We start from the raw sequence: 17194 nt of genomic DNA on the forward strand, positions 1-17194 counted from the left end.
ATTGTTCGGCTCTGGATCCAACTAGAATTGACTGTCCTGAAATTTGACTTGACTGTCTTGACTTGAATCCCAGGGTTAAGGACTTGGGACTTGGACTCGGGACTTGACTTGGGGCTGGACTTTGGACTTACCTTTCTTGACATGGGAATTGACTGTCTTGACTTGGGATTTGATTGTGTCTTGAGTTCAAAGAATCACGAGTTAAAACTTGCTGGTCTTGACTCTGGACTTGAACTCAGACTTTACTATGGATTTGTCTATCTTGAATTGTCATTTTGAAAAGACATTGCTTTTGAATGGAAAAAAGAAAGGGACCACCATGACTTGGAAAGTTTAGGACTACGCGTACTTACTCTGTCTTGTGGGACTCAACTCTGTTGTATCATACTGTAAACAGTATTTCTACTATACTCCTGTAGTAAACAGTAAAGAAAAAAACTGACTGGAATCGAACATTACATGGATATACAGTACAGTTCCCAACCAAAAAATTTGGGTAAAAAAACAGTGGATTGCATTTTTGCAAATACCTGTAAAACTGAAACATAAAAGTCTATGCAGTTTTGTAATGTCCACAATAGCCAGTATTTTGAAACCTGGGTGTACTCTCAAATCTGAGATTTGACCGTCCTGACTTAATGCTGGACTCACCTGTTTTGGATTTGGACTTCACTGTTTTGATTAAGACTTGCCTGTCTATGGATTTGATTTTACTATTTGGACTAGGAACCCAGTGTTTTGGACTTTAATAGGGAAATAGGTAAATTCCAAGTTTTACACTGACATGTTTGAACGTAAGACAGCCAAGTCCCGAGTCAACACAGTCAATAAAATGAAATCAAAAGCCAAAGGAAAGGTTATGTCCCTTTAAGTCAGTCTTAACTTGGAACATTACTTGGGACTGGACTGTCATGACTCTGTTCTTCATTTAGAACTTGACTGTAATAAATTGTATAATTGTATCCAGTAGACAATTTCCAGTCTAAGCCAGCACAGTAATGAACAATTGTTCTATTCACGTACATCTTAGCCAACAGCGTCATTACACAAAATAAGTTGTATTTTACTCATGTCTAGACAGCTGCTCTTTATTTAAATATAATGCTTGTGCCTTTTCTGTTTAAATTATGTTGTAGCCCAAATCCCTTTCCTCTCTCACAAAACTTTGTCTGTCTATTCCTAATCCCATGCCTTCCTTTTGCTTTAGTTTTCCCACTTTCTCTCCCCTTATCTCAATGTCTCTCTCTCTCTCCCGCTATCCATCTCTTTTGCCTTTTAGCCAGTTGTTTGTGTCTGCAAAAATTCAGTGATGGTGACACTAAGTACACCAAACTGTGTTTAAGAAGGCATGAGGAAGTCAATACAGCAACACACAGAAGTAGGTGTTTTTCGTGCTCTATATGCATGTGTTAGTCCAGGTCCGTGTTAATTTCTATATATCCTCCATATATTTACTTATTTGTGGATGTGTACTTGTTGAACAGAAAGGATAGTTTGTGAAAGAAAGACGGAAAGAGCTGATGGGTGACTTTTGTCTCCCTCTTAATGTCCTATCAGGAGTTTGGGACGAGGTCTTAGGTCATTGTTATTGTTGAGCTGAAGCAGCTGGGGAACACTGGCTACAAGGTTATAGGCCATGTGTGCATGTTACGTATCTGTCTCTGTGTGTGTTTAGTCTTTAAATTGTCTGACAAGGTCCAAGTATCGAAGGGACTGGGCTAGACATGTCTTGAATACACAAGACTGTTATTATACAAAGCCTCGCTCAGGGGACTTTGTCCTCTTTCACATAACTTTTCTTTTATCTCGAGCTGGTGTAACTTGTGTGATTAAAGGAAGAAAAATGAATAATGGTTAAGGTTATCGGAGCAGAATTAAAGCTTGGTTATATTACTGCTAAAATGGGCAAACTATGAGACTATGGGCCCCTGGGCAGAGATATGCAAAAGGCCTGATCACCTCTCCTACATAGGGGCAAGATAAACTTACTTTATTGGTGTTAAGACTATTTTTGTTGTTGGTTTGTGCCACCTTGTAATTGCTTTGGAGTTTATGTAATTATTTTTGTCTGTGGTGATATTTTCCCCTTTTTGTGGTCATTTGAGTCTCTTTGACACTTAAGCAATTAAGTGTCTTTGTTATCATTTTGTGTCTTTTCGAGGTTGTTTTCTCCCTTTTAATGAAGTCTTAACAAATCTATTCGTGGTCTCTTTGTGTCTTTGCAGCTATTTTGAATCTCTTCGCAGTTGTTTCAGTCTCTTTATAGTCTTATTGTGTCTCTTCCTGGTTGTTACACGTGTCTTTTCATGGCATTTTGTAGGTGATGGCTAAGGGGGGCCCCTTGAGTCCCTGGGCCTTTTGCTATAAATAGTTTAATAATAAATAATTATAATAATTTGATAATATATTAAGTGATGAAGCTTAGCGTTAGTTCATGCAGGACACGAAAGTCATACGCCCCCAGCTGTAACCAGCTGACAGCCAGCCGATCGAATCATAGCTTCCAATTGGCCACACACCAATCACCGCTCACTCTCACCAAAGGCAGTCCATTTAAATATGACTCCCTTCTCACTGATCCTCGTTACACCAACGCATTATGACCATACCGCTGGCGAAGCATTGCCTCCTCCACCCCAGCCTCCACCCCTTTCTAGTATAAAGCTAACCTTACATAACAATTGTCGAAATGGAATTTAAATTCTAACCTCGGGCTCATTTCTGTAGACCGGGGGTCTATGTATAGTGCTCCCTGTTTTGGCTTAGTAGCTGCTTGGCCATCCAGGGAGCATGTCAATAGCGGAGCCCCAGCACCAAGTATAACTGTATTTCCATTGTTGCAATAAATGGATCAAATCTATGATGCAAGTGTTCCTGACTGAATAAACATCAGTTAACAAACAAGATTAATATTGGCTTTATTAATGACTTGCTCCCCAAACTGATACCATTAAAACTGGACATGTACAGTTAACTCATCTTTACTCCCACCATAGCTCAGCACATTAAACATTTCACTTCTCTAGCTTTCTGACCATGGATGGTGATGACATACTACTCACTCTGTGCACCAGCGACATATTTACGAGGAAACAAAGTGAATAAGTTCTCCCCTGATAACATCGTAAAACTTAGCTCATAAAAAAAAAAAACACCAGCTAGCAGTTTTAGTTGTACTGGTCTGTAAAATGCCATGTAGCTTCTATTATGCTTTCATTTAGCTTGAGACCTGTTGCCTCGTGGGGCCATTGGTGAGAACATAAGGTTTCCAAAATGTTCCTGTATTCTTTTTGATAAACCTACAGGATTATATGTAGGCATAAATGGTCAGTCACTTTAAATAAATGAAATGAAATAAATAAAACATACACAAGTATTTGAAAGCCTTAGAACACTTCAACAATGGCCTTGTTATAGTATTCTACTGATATGTATATGCCATACTGTACATCCTGTTGTTTCCTAAGCCAGACTGTATCATGCAAGTTTAAATGTTTTTTCAAGGGTTTAGGTCTAAACAAGTCTTCAGCTAGCTAGCATTTGTGAGAGGCTGCAATGCTCATTGTGAAGGCTGAAAGATAAACTAAAGTAATAGTTTTACTAGTTGAATCTGTGATAAGATGAAGGTGCCAGATAAAAAGACAGGCATCACCAAAGCTAGTAGGATGTATCCTCTTGGCCCCATTGATATCTCTAACAAATTGCATAGCAATCCATCCAATAGTTGTTGCAATATGTCACAAAAATACAAAAATTCCAACCTCATAGTGCCATGGGAAGAAGCGATAGGGGATCAGCGAAATCAGTAGGATTCATCCCTTGGGGATCATGATTGTCTATACAATATGTAATGGCAATCATTTGTGGAGATTTTTCATGCCAGACCACAGAGCTGGACTGACTGACTGAAATTGCCGATCCACATCGGTCCCTGCCCAGATTTGTACCTCACCAAACATCCACATACATCGGTAGTGTTTAGATGGCGTTCCAACTTTTCAACAAGATGCATAGTTTTTAACATTTCAAAAGTCAAAGCACATTACATCTGTCCAATGATCTGGTGAGGTATTAGAAAGTTTAAAGTTCATGTATGAGTGACGAAGAGAATAATCAGTCATCTGTTTTACTTGCGACCACATATAACCTCTGTCTCAAGCAATTCATATTGAGCGTTGACAGACCATAGGAAGATAATAGCTGTTATGGGCATGCATTGCAACTTGAGTTGCATCCTGTAGCACTGTGTTCGGAATTCTATGCTTGGAGTGGTTTGACTAATAATTTTCCGGGCAATTGGACTCCAGATAGATAATGGCGACATTTTAAACAGCAATGGCATTGCTGTTTAATATGTTTATACTAAATATTTCCTTCTTCTGTTCCTAGAACATTGATGAGGAGGACACACAGTTCATGACCAACTGTGCCCCTGCAGTGACGGAGAGCACACCTCGCAGACGAACCAGGATACAGGTCTTCTGGACGGCGCCGCACACGGGGTCTGGCTGTGTTATACTGAAGTGAGTTTCATATTGTCTAATAATGTTATACATTTAAATAAGAATAAACTTTTGACATCATGGTGACGTTGTTGGAGTGCAAACATTTTAAAATCAGCAGATACTTTGAATTTGAACCGTAACATTCATTGTTGTTGTTGTTGTTTTAATTACTCTCCAAACTTCTAAATCAAAGCTTTCAACGACAGCTACCAAAACATTAAAGCATTAATTAGCTATGGTTTCTTTTGGGGGGGGGAAACCAAAAAGAAAACAATAATCAAAATGATCATGTGAATGTGTTCAGAAGTTGAATCTGAAGACTCAGATGTTGATAACCTCACATCAAAAACAGTCCAAATGATTCACTGTTCTCTGATATTGGTGTTTTGACAAAGAACAAGGTAGTAAACTGAGATAAATGACTTCACTCAAGCAAGTTTCAAGTCTTTGCAAGTTGATTTCCATGCTGTGATGAAATTAATGGAAATCAGCGGCTGCCTAAAAGAAAGGAAATCAATCTAAAAAGAACATGGTGTGCTGTGGATAATGGAGAGTACTAATGGAAAGTAGTTTTTTGGTCAAATTAAAAAACACCAGTATGATCCATCAAGTTATGGAGTTCCACAACAGCAGGAGCACTTTATCTACAGTTTCTCCATTTCATACATTTTTTTTTACAAAATCTGGACTGCGTCACTCAGTGAATACTGTACGCTCATGTTATTTTTTACAGATAGTCGTCATTGGTTCTAGACAACACATTTACCAAGCTAATGCCAGGTGTTTCTTCAGAAGCCATGGCACACTGTGGTTTGTGTAAAGGGATCGGCTCTAAAACAAAGAGACAGATGATGGTTTAAAGTGCTGTGTGAATATATGTGTGTGTGTGACCTTAGTTTTATGTGGTTGTGTGAGATTGCAGCAACATCTCAGAAGAGTACCCTGATGCTGTGAATTGCTGAAAAATGTGAGATTACTCTTTTTTGCCAGTGATTTAAGCCTTACTTTGCAGAACATGATGATGGGTTAGAACCAGAGGTGTGGTGGGAACTGTATGCTATGGTTAGTAAAGATAGCAAGCACATGATTCAGGTGTTAAAGGAGAGCCTCACAGAGAAACAACCAAGTTGATATATCATCAATAAGCTTTTGCAGATATATTGGTATTAGGTGTCTATGGCTGACAATGATAAATTAGAAATTGCACCAGAGAATTTAAAATAAATGTTTAAGGCAATTTAAAAAAAAGGATTTTCATGGCATGGTTTGTCCACAAAGGGACACTGACAGGTTTAGTAAAACTGCAAAACTACCCCCCCAACAATACATATAATGGTCAAAGTTGTTTAATTATCTATTTTAAGCTTCAATTTGGCTTTCTCAGTTTTGTAAGCTGTTTTGGTGTTTAGGAATCTCAGAACCCATTGCCTATTGGTCTAAAGACAGATAAGCCTCTGGGGGCAAGGGGTTCCGGTGTAGCCTGCGGCTATCACAGCCAAGACTTCCTTTTCTATGAGTTGTTGATTGTTCACAGTCAGATTAGCAGTTTGAGATGCGAGACTTCCATTGGAATTGAAAGACATCATCCAAGACCAGACTGTTTCCCAAGTAACCAGTTTACAAGCTTATTTTAAACGAATGGAAATCGAAATTATCATCCGACGATAGCAAATGGGCTCCAACATTTAAGCATTTTGGCAAATGTGTTCTGTTTCTTTTGCATTCCACACGGACTGTTTACCTTCATTCAACCAAAGACCACTCGACATGATAAGTCAATACCACTTGGCCTACAAGCGGGAACCAGTTTACTTTCGCTCCCAAAATCTTTTCCTGTTGCCCCCCATATTCATACATTCATATGAATTTAGGAACCTGTTGATAGAGATTATTTTGTTAAGCAATAGTCAATTGTGTCTTTTTATAATGTCTTTATAGAAAGGGAATATATACCTTTTAACATCAGACCATACGATCGTATACGCTAGCGTTGTTCAAATACTGAACCCAATATCGGCATCAGCTCATTTACGCTACACAGTAACAACAACATCGCGTGTAACCCGCTACCCAATCCATACATCCTGTCCAAATGGTACTCAACAGAGATGATAAAGCAGCGAGATTGCTCATCCGTTAGCTACTTCCATTGTCAGCTCAACTAAAAAAATCAAAAAAGTCCTAAATCGATGATGGATCGATTTTGATGCGGCTAACCTTATATTTCTTTTTTCTTATCTCTGTTGAGAGTTGCCCATGCGCAGTATCGATTAGGCAGGTACTAGCTGAAAGTGTACATTAGCCGGAGCTAGCAAGATGTAAGCAATTTGGCAGTGTTTTAAACTGGAAAATACCACGAGTAAAATGGTGACCTGTGCAAGTTTGCAAGGCTTTAGTTGAGTTCATAATAGTTCATGTTTTATAAAAGGTTAAACCTGAGCCAGGCTGTACTGCAATCATATCTTATCCATACAAGGTAAGTGTTATATAGCTGTTAAACAAAGATATAAGTATTTTCTGTTTTTAACACACTGGTATCGGGCCAGTGTTTGCTAACAGCTGATATGCAAGTTCAGGTATCGGTATCTGGAAGGAACAGAATGGTATCGATTACATCTCTAATTTGTGCTTTTAATAATATTGTTGTAAACCAACACCAAAATACACACCTCCAACCAATGTTCCTGAAATTGGTTTAAACATAGGGGAAACCTATTACTCAAAATTGTCACAAAATTACAAAATGGATGGACCTTTTTATTGAGTCACAAACATTTTCACGATAAAGCAGGAGTAAAAGTTATTGGTGCAATATATTTACAGTGGCTATAATCACATCCAGACTTATTTCTGTTTGGCGTATGCACCATCACCTCAGATGCTCTGTGGAGAAAAAAGTTTGAATTTGATTGATCAAAGCGGAATGGAGGCAACTCTGTGTTTAGCCCCAGAACTTATTCATTCTTAACGTTGTTCTTACAAGAGCCACAGGCTGTTGTGGAATTAAGAGGAAACATCTTAAGCGGAAAACCAAAGAGAACAAGAATGCAGGAGACTTTAGGGAAATAAATAAGGAATTGATTTTTATGTATGTGGACTACGATTTATGCTTCTACAAACGTAATATTGTGTAGTAACAAATGGCGTATACTGTTAATACATGATGTAAAGTGTAATTCATGCCAAGAGTGGGAGCATCAACAAATCATCTGTGGGCTCATACAGCTACAGTGAGTTATGGGAATATGTAACCACAAGTCACTTTTTGATAACTTGATAATACAAATTATAAATATCCGTTAACTCGGAGAGAACACGCCTCTGTCTGACTCGCTCCCTCTATCTCCACAGTACTACTTTTCTCCCCTCTCTCTCTCGTTTCCTTCTCCTCATCCGACTTCCCGAAGGGAATAACCTCCCTGACACGCATCTCTTCCTCCTCTGAACGAGAAGCTATAACTTGCCCTCACCTCCACAGTGTACTCACAGCTGCTACTTTTAATTTATCTGCTGCCATGTGACAGATGGCTCGTTGCCACCCCAGTGTTTGCTAGTCCAATAAATCTAGTCCAGCGTGGGGAACATCTGCTATGCAAATTCACCTCGTATTACTGTCACTTTTGTCTGTCAGCGCTGAGATAGAGATTTAGCATTACCTCATCCAACGTGTACGGCTTTCTGTCACACTCTGTCTACTTCCTAAACTGTCATCCTTGTGCTGTCGTAACTTGCTTGTTGCTTTATCTTTGTTGAAGACGTTTTTCTGTTTTTCCCATGGTGCTACTGGTGCAGTCTTCAGAAGCAAATTCACATCAGTCAGGGAGGAGATACTTTGCAGTAGGTCTGTGCTATTAAACATAACTTTAGTGGACAACATCAGCAACAGTCTCCTGTGAATCATGTCTCTGCCATACCAGCCAGTGTCTCATGGATGCATTACTGAACAGGCCTAACAGGCTAAGGCCCAGGGGCCCAAAGTGTCGGGGGCCCCCTTGGCTTTCCATTACAAAGTGGCACCCAAAGAGAGAAGTACCAAGCTTAAAAGAGACTCAAAACAACTAAAAAGAAACATTAAATGACTACAAGTAGTCACAAAAAAACTAAAAAGAGACAAAAACAACTTCAAAGAGACTCAAAATTATTACAAAGAAAATATTGAAAGACTCAAAATGACATGAAAATATTGAAAAAGACTCAAAATGACCACAAAACAACTATAAAGAGAAGCAAAATGACCACAAAGAGAAGTACCAACCATAAAAAGACTCAAAAGGACCACAAATAATAATTTAATGGCTACAAATAGTCACAAAAGACTAAAAAGAGACTAAAAGCAAATTCAAAGAGACAATAGTCACAAAACAACTACAAAAAACAAAAACTACAAAAGAAGCAAAAGCTTTAAAGCAGTCAAATGACTACAAAGTTACACAAAACAACTACAAAGAGAAACAAAATTACTACAAAAAGGGGCAAAGCAACTACAGATAAAAAAAACTTACAAGACACAAAACCGCAGAAAGATGTGAAACAACTACAATGAGACACAAAACAACAACAAAAAGAGGCATAACCACTATAAAGTATGTGGGGCAAGTTCACAAATTGATTCCGAGGCTTTTGTGCTAAACTTTGCATATAACGCACTGACGCCTTAGCCTCAGTTCACAGTGCTATCAGCGGCTGCAATCCATTCTTTGTGAATTTGCCCCATGTGTCTTGCTCCACGTGTAGGAGAGGTGGTGGGGTCTTTTGCATGTCTGTGCCCAGGGGCCCATCGTCTCATAATCCATTCTTTAGTGTCGAGAAAAGGGAAAAAAAAGCTGTGAGTCTTCACACCAAAGCTCTCACATTTTCACTTCGTTCACACATCATCCAGTATCACTGGAAAGTATCGCCACGGCTGCACCATGGGAACACTCGTTTTTCCCCAGTTGGTTTTTCTCTCTACTCTGCTCTGTTATAGACTTTATGTTGCCAGTCCAGGACCTCAAACACATCGTCTCTCAGCTCATTCCAGGAAGCTTCAAATACAACTCCATACAGTTGGGAGCGATCCAGCTCTTTTTTCACCACCGTAGAAATCTCATGAGTCCTTTCAATACGCTAACCTCCAGGATTGTTTTATTTTTAATTTGATTCCAACTTCAACTTCTGCTATATCAACATCAATGCAATTATTTTTTAGGAGGAGGGGTGATTAAGCTGTTAGGGACGACTGAAGCATTTAAAAAGATCTGATAATGTAAATATTTAGACTTTTTTACATATTTACCAAGAACCCTTTTTTAAGAAGTTTTGACATATTGGGAAATATACTCATTTGTTTGCTTGCTGAGAGTTAAGAAGATTGACACCCATACAGCCAGCAGCCGGTTAGCTTAGCTTAGCATAAATGCCATAAACGGGGACATGCAGCTAACTCTGCCTTGCTAACAGGCTACAACATTCTCCAATTATGGCTGCCCTAAAGTAAGGTATAAGAGTGCAAGATCCAGAGAAAATCTGAAACAAAACAAGGAAAATAAGTGACAAAAAGGAGAAAAAAACCCAGATGTGAATATTTTTATTATTATATATTTCTTGATATTTTCTTTCTTTACATTTTTTTTTGTCCTATATGACAGTTAATAGGTTATCGGTAGGTTCCCGACTGTTGATCAGCAAAGCATGCAAGTTGATTTTGGGAACTTAGGCTTGGAGAATTTCTGGTGGGCACTTTTTATCATTCATTTTATAGATCCAACAATCAGACAGTACAGTAAATACTTTATTTTATTTCTATTTTTATTAAACCTTTATTCATCCAGAATGGCCTCAATGAGATTTATAATGTATTTTCCAAGATCCTGGCCAAGACGTCAGCATACAAGTTTCACACATAAAAGCACATAAACATTTAAATTTAAAAAAATTACATCAACAAGTCAGCAGTGCCATGCACAACCAGGACAACGACAATGAGTGTTTAAATAATCCTTAATCCTATTTTTAAAATAAATCTGCAAATGAATCGCATGTGAAAATAACCTCCGTATTTAAGTCAATGCTACTCTTTCTCGATCACAAGCTGTGAAACTCCACTTGTTCACCCTCAGTTAAGTGATGTGCGAGCTGAACACCTGAAAGAAGTCAGCTGTTACGACGCGCTCATCTGTTTCTTGGCAAGCGGAGCAAGTCGGCGGCTTTGAAAAAAACCCACTCTCCATCATGCGCTATCTCTGCTCGTCTCAGCCGTTTACTGGCACCGGAACTAACAGCTACTTCAAGAAAGCAACGAGCAACTTTTCTCCTCGAGCAGGAGGTGTACTGTCAGGCCTGCCCTCCTCCTCCACATTCGGTCAAGTTTTTTTTCGCCCTGGCTCCTGTCATTCATCCTGCGGAGCTGTCTGCCTCCAAACAACATGTAGCCGGAGGAGTCTGCGCTTGTGTTAACCGTGTTTTAACTTTTCTGCCACATTTTTAGCTTTGCTGTATTTTTTTAATGTTGCTCTCCTCCTCCATTCTTGCTCTTCTTGAGATTTTTACAGCTTAACAGGAAAACTCGTTACACAAATTGTAAAATATAATCACAAAGTGACCATGTATTACTAATTACTAATTGTTACATAGATGATAGTACACTATAATATGTCTTGTTAAAGGCAGTGAGCTTTTTCTCATCCTAGTCCATCATCCCAATTTTATTGAGCTTTGACTATAGCCACTTACCTCGGGCAAAAAGCAAAGCTGTGTTCAACTTTTTAAGATTTTTTTCAAGTATGTTTAAAGTCATTAATTAATTAATTAATTAATTTGACCAGAAGGGTTGTTTTTTTAATTACATACGAATCAAGTATTAAATCTGCTCTTCTAGTCAAATCCCTTCGTGGATCAAATAAAGGTTTGAGAGAAACGTTTATAAATAACTCAAAGATTACATTTAGATCTGTAATTGATTTTCTGACCCCTTTTGACAGCCTAATTAATGTTCACGACATGCATCTACAACCTGAAATTGAGATGATATGATATGTTATATCATATTATGTATCAGAAACAGAAATAATAGGTGTAGCTGATTAACATTTTACACCTAAGTTTTCATACTTGATTAAAATAATTGACAATTTGTCATCAGTGATTTGTAGGTTCAACTGGTGAAAGCTTGGTCAGTGGGGGCTAAAAACCAGCTTCACAACATATTGTCACCTTATAAAGTTCTTACAACTTCAGACCACACTTTTACAAAACTACTATTCCAACCCTGTCTTCTAAAAATTACATTCCCCTTCAACTAAACTGCATTCTCAATTACGTTTCTAGGGAAATGTATTTTATCTTGGATTACAGAAATGCAACAAAACTACTTGGTAATGCTTAGTATAACATCATGTTTTTTGCTTGAAATGAGTACAATTGTTCATTTATTTAAAGTTCCTACAAAGATCTTGCATTTTGTGTTGATTTTGGCGGTCCCTGTGGACCCATGAGTCCCTTTAGAGCAGGGGTCTCACGATATTTTGTGGCCCCCACCTTAATATGAAAGTTTAATGTTAGTGCGGCCCGCGAGTTTTATATGAATGGCACTTTACAGTGTTGTGTGCGGAGCTGAACGAACCTACCAATCACGGTGGGTATATGGCTCTCGGGGGCGGGACATCGACCGGGCTTGATGCAAGCAGAGAAACATTCTCAATGAGTGACAGTTACAGCAGCGTTGCCATGGAGAGTGACAGCAGCGTTGCCATGGAGAGTTCTCTTCCGTGCCTGGCTGGCTGCCTCGTTTCTATTAAACGCGGACATTCGTCCCAGCGCTGCGTTCACAACACCTCCAAAATAAAGTTTTTTAAGTTGCTGCCCAGCGGGACATTATACGTATATATGTCTCTCTCTGACAAAATAAATCAAAGTGATGCGTACGCGGCGAGATAAAAGAAAAGTAAGAAAATAATGTAGCCTAATGTGGTCTGCAGTCACATACCGACACCTGTCCGTCGGCAACAACAGTCCCCGATAAAGCAGAAGAGCTGCTGAGTTTGTGTCCAATGCACGGCCGCACCACAGCCAAGGATATATTTCAGGAGCTGTGCGAACAGACTGGTGGGCATCACCACGGATGGAGCCCGTCTATGACCGACTGGTAGCGCTGGTTCAAAGAAAGTTAGAGGAAAATGCAGATCCAGCAGTCGTTCTGCACTGCATCGTACACCAACAGGCACTGTGCAGCATGTCATGTCTGTTGTCCTGAGATGTATCAGTTACATCAGGTCCAGGAGTTTACAGCACCGCCAGTTCAGGGCCTTTTTACAACATATGGTGATGTACTTTACTTTAGTAAAAGTACATAATTTAGTAGTGTCCTGAAGAGATTTTTTGACTTAAGAGCAGAAGTGAAGAAATTCATGGAAGATGACAGAATGGATGTTCCTGAACCTGATGATCCAGGGTGGGTTATGGACCTTGCATTCCTAGTGGACTTAACACAGGAGCTGAACATCCTTAACCTGAAGCTCCAGGGCCCTGGTCAGCTTATCACTGCAGCTTATGAAAATGTGAAAGCCTTCACCGCTAAACTGAAATTGTGGAAAACTCAGCTTTCTGTAAAATATCTCAGCCATTTCACAACATGCAGGTCTCTTGTGGAGGAGGGCACAGCCTTCAGTGGTGGTGAATATGCCTGTGCTAGTGAAAACCTTCTGCAGGAGTTTGATCAGCGTTTTGCTGACTTCAAGGCACGCTGTGACACTTTCCAGCTGTTTGCTGATGTGGAGAGTGTCCCAAGTATGTTGCAAATGGAACTTATTGACTTGCAGTGCAACAGCGATCTAAAAGCTAAATTCAGAGAGGCACAGGGAAAAGCAGACATGACTGGACAATTCATGAGAGAATTACTTCCATCCTTCCCTGAGCTGTCAAAAATGTTCAGTCGGGTAATGTGCCTTTTTGGAAGCACGTATCTGTGTGAAAAACTTTTCTTGACTATGAACTTTAATAAATGCAAGTACTTAATGATGCCCATGTTGAAGCTGTACTCAGAGTTTCTACTGTAACCTTGATCAGGGCAAATGTTGCTCAGCTGTGTGAGCAGAAGCGCTGCCAGGTCTCTGGCAAGAAATAGAATAAAGCACAAATGTATTCAGGGATTGTATGTGTTGGTTCAGTGCAATGTTTCAATAAGTTATTAAAAACATGGAAATAAAAAAGTAACTTTTCAAAAATATTGCGCTTTCTTGTAGTGCTTGAACGTTGAAGTGGCCCTCCTATGAGACGACAATACCAGCAGTGGCCCCAAGCCAAATTGAGTTTGAGACCCCTGCTTTAGAGACAGTGTTCTCTGGCAGTCCTGGTTTTGGTTCTCCAGTGCTTCCAAAAACCAGATAATTCTCTCTTGTTTATTGAGCTAGAAGGACACCTTTCATTATACACACAGTCATTTGATCCATGGATACAATTCATTTTTGCATCTTTAAGAATCAGTACTTTTTCAACCATCTTTTTTTTTCTTTTTACTTTTTGGAGCAAAAAAGCAAAGTTGCTTCTATTGCTAATGCTGATATCTGATTCTACCCACCAAATCACTTTCACAGTTTCAAAAGAAGACACCTCACAAACGCTCACACACATAGATCTATGAAATTATCTTCCAACCTCAGGTTTGACAACCTCTGTAGATGAAAACAGTTGAAAGTTTTGTTTATATCTTGAGACTGTATGGTAGGAAACAACTTGATTACACTTCAGCTTCATGGGGGGAAACTGTCAAAACTTCTCAGCCTGCTTTAATAATGGTGAGTCACCCACCCACAATTTCCCTCCCTTCTCCATCTTCAAAGCATCATCCAGTTTCAACTGCTGCATGCGATGAGGTGGTTTTCAGCATAATCGTTTAAATTATATTTCTGCCTTGTTTTGACTTTTTTCTCTTTCGTAATCATGACACGCCTGCGTACACGAGCGCCTCGGGGTGCGACGGGGTGTGTACACCGTCAGTGTGAGATCGTGAGTGAGGGTGTTTGTTATTTTGTGATTTCCACCCCCGGGTCACCAAGGTCCTTCTGCTAGGTCTGATGAGCTCAGCTTAAATCTGTACTTTAATCTCCAGAAAGTCCTGAAAAGTCTTTCAGTGTCGGGAAATGTTTCCACCTGGAGCCAAAGAGAAAGATTGAGAGAGAGAGAGATGAGAGAAAAGTGTGTGTGTGTGTGTGTGTGTGTGTGTGTGTGTGTGTGTGTGTGTGTGTGTGTGTGTGTGTGTGTGTGTGTGTGTGTGTGTGTGTGTGTGTGTGTGTGTGTGTGTGTGTGTGTGTGTGTGTGTGTGTGTGTGTGTAGAAAGAGGGCGAGGTAAACAGTTTTTTTCCAATCAAAGTTCTGCTGCCCTGTTGATCACTCCTCATCTCGTTATCAAGCTCACACTTACGTTCCTCCTCCCGCTCCGTCGCTGCCCTCCGGCCGTCTGCTCATCACATCTCCACCTCGCACCGACCTTCCAGCTCCGTCTACCCATCAGTATTCTGCCGCTGAGCCCTCCGGGACGAGGAAGTGGCCACCAGTCAGTCGTCTGCTCGCTCTGTGACAATACAAGTTTAACCGCGAGAATCCGGGAAAAGCTGCTTGACAGAACGATCTAAACTGTTGTGTCTTGACGCGTTCACAGACAGAGACAAGCCTTTTTGTATTGATCACAGGGATGAGATTATTTCAAGTGTGTTCAGCTGTCGGAAAAGCCGAACACCTGGGCTGCTGTTTGATGGCAACTGTGAAGACCCACGAATAATGAATACAGAAGTAAACTCCAGCTGATATGAATCCATTCTCTCTGTATTGCTTATTGTTTTGTGGGGAAGCAAGTTTGTGATTTTGACGCTTTGGTACCTTGCCTGCTACTGACCTGATGTTCCAAAGATTTGTATGTAGATTCATGTTGATTGCTGATGACTTGTATGAACTCCTGACTAGGGCTGGTGGATATAGCAATGTGATATCATGATATGAGTATAGATATCGTCTTGGATTTATGTTATCGTAATAATGGAATAAGTGTTGTCTTCTCCTGGTTTTAAAGAGGCTGCATTACAGTAAAGTGATGTAATTTTCTGAACGTCATGGCTGTTCTATTATTTGCCTTTTCCACTTAGTCATAATAAACACATTATTGATATTTATCGAAAATATTATTGTGTAAATATTTTGTGGTCAACCCAACATTATCGTTACACTATCGATATCAGGGTATTTGGTCAAAAGTATTGTGATAATGGATTTACTCAATATTGCCCAGCCCAACTTTTGACCTGTGTAGTGTAGTGCCGCTATCAAGCAGTAGTGAAACGTGACCATTAGACTTAGGCCTTCTATCTAACCTCCAACTTAAGCCAAAAACACCGTTCACAATGCAACAATGCAAAAAAAAAAAAAGCCATCCACACTCGGGTACAGTGTGCTGTGCCCACTATATTTTTAGCCATGGTAATGCAGTGAATGCCACAATCATATTCCCCTATAAATATATCCTAATTACTTTTCCTCCTGACTTTACTGCTGCCCATAGTATGAATTGTAATAACTTTGAAATTATAGTAATTAGGTATATTTATTAATATATTAGACAAGTAAGCAAATATTTATACATTTAAATATTACAATAGTATGTTTTGTGACACTGTATAGATTCCAAATAACTCTATTGATTTAAATAAATGTTTTTAATGTAAAGATACTTAGCAGACAGTGGCTCAGATTGCACAAAAAGTAGTGATAAGATGTTGGATGTTAGATGGACTGTGATAAACGCAAATGCAAAAGTAACTCTTTCACTCAGGTTCTATGCATATGGCAATGTGTTCTTCATATTATAACAGGTTAGATAAAAAAAGGTCTAAAAAATGTGCAATATATGGTCTTACTTTTATTTGTTGTATTGTATTGTATTCATGCCTCTTCACCAGGGCGTCATTGTAAATGAGAGTTGATTCTCAATTGACTTATCTGGTTAAAAATAGGTAAGGTAATAAAATAAAATATGGTATTGCAATATATTGCAATATCATAGCCCCTGTATCATGATACGTATTATATCGTTAAAATTTTCAACTTTGGTTTACTTCCAAATACTAGAAAACTAAAGACCTTTCAATCATCCTTTTTTTTAACGTCAGCCTATAGTTGCTGTTACAGTAGCTGTTTCCTTTTCTTTCTGTATATTAATAAATTGGAGTCAAAAAGTATTTCTTACCCGTTTCTTATTTGCATTAGCAAGGACATCCAACTTACATTGGTACCACCAATCGTAGAGCCTTCCCACATGCTTTTCATCCAGCATTTCACCGAGGTATGATCCCAATTTGCAGTGGAAATGGAAAGGTTAATTTGGACTTTTTCAGTCCATGTTTTTTTTTAGAATATAATTAGATTTAAAATGAGGGGTAATACTTTTTCCCAAAATGGGTTTTTGATTCATCAAAGGCCCTCTCTGAGATTCTCCACTGATGTCAAGTTGAAATTTCCCCTTGAACTATAATGAATAGGCTACTCACCAAGTTTAAGGCAGCCGATAATCAGACAGTGGATGTTAAAGGGCATGTTTTAGCTGCTCTTTGAAGACGGCACTGTGTTTAATTGAAATGCAGTATTTCAGGAGCTTGAAATGACGATCGGGTTGCAAACGTCAAAGTTTAAGGCCAGTTAAATAAGCGCAGAGTGCAATGGAAGAA

General features: G+C 39.2%; 1 protein-coding gene across 1 annotated transcript in view; it reads left to right on the forward strand.

The window, feature by feature from the left end:
- The window catches only part of LOC129108364 (spondin-1-like), a 93522-nt gene that overhangs the window by 11167 nt on the left and 65161 nt on the right, over window positions 1–17194 (forward strand). The window contains exon 3 of the mRNA XM_054620148.1: window positions 4390–4523. Coding sequence (XP_054476123.1) covers window positions 4390–4523 — 134 coding nt within the window. The remainder of the gene's footprint in view (window positions 1–4389; window positions 4524–17194) is intronic.

This window comes from Anoplopoma fimbria, chromosome 19 (assembly GCF_027596085.1).
Source record: "Anoplopoma fimbria isolate UVic2021 breed Golden Eagle Sablefish chromosome 19, Afim_UVic_2022, whole genome shotgun sequence".
Lineage (NCBI taxonomy): Eukaryota > Metazoa > Chordata > Actinopteri > Perciformes > Anoplopomatidae > Anoplopoma > Anoplopoma fimbria.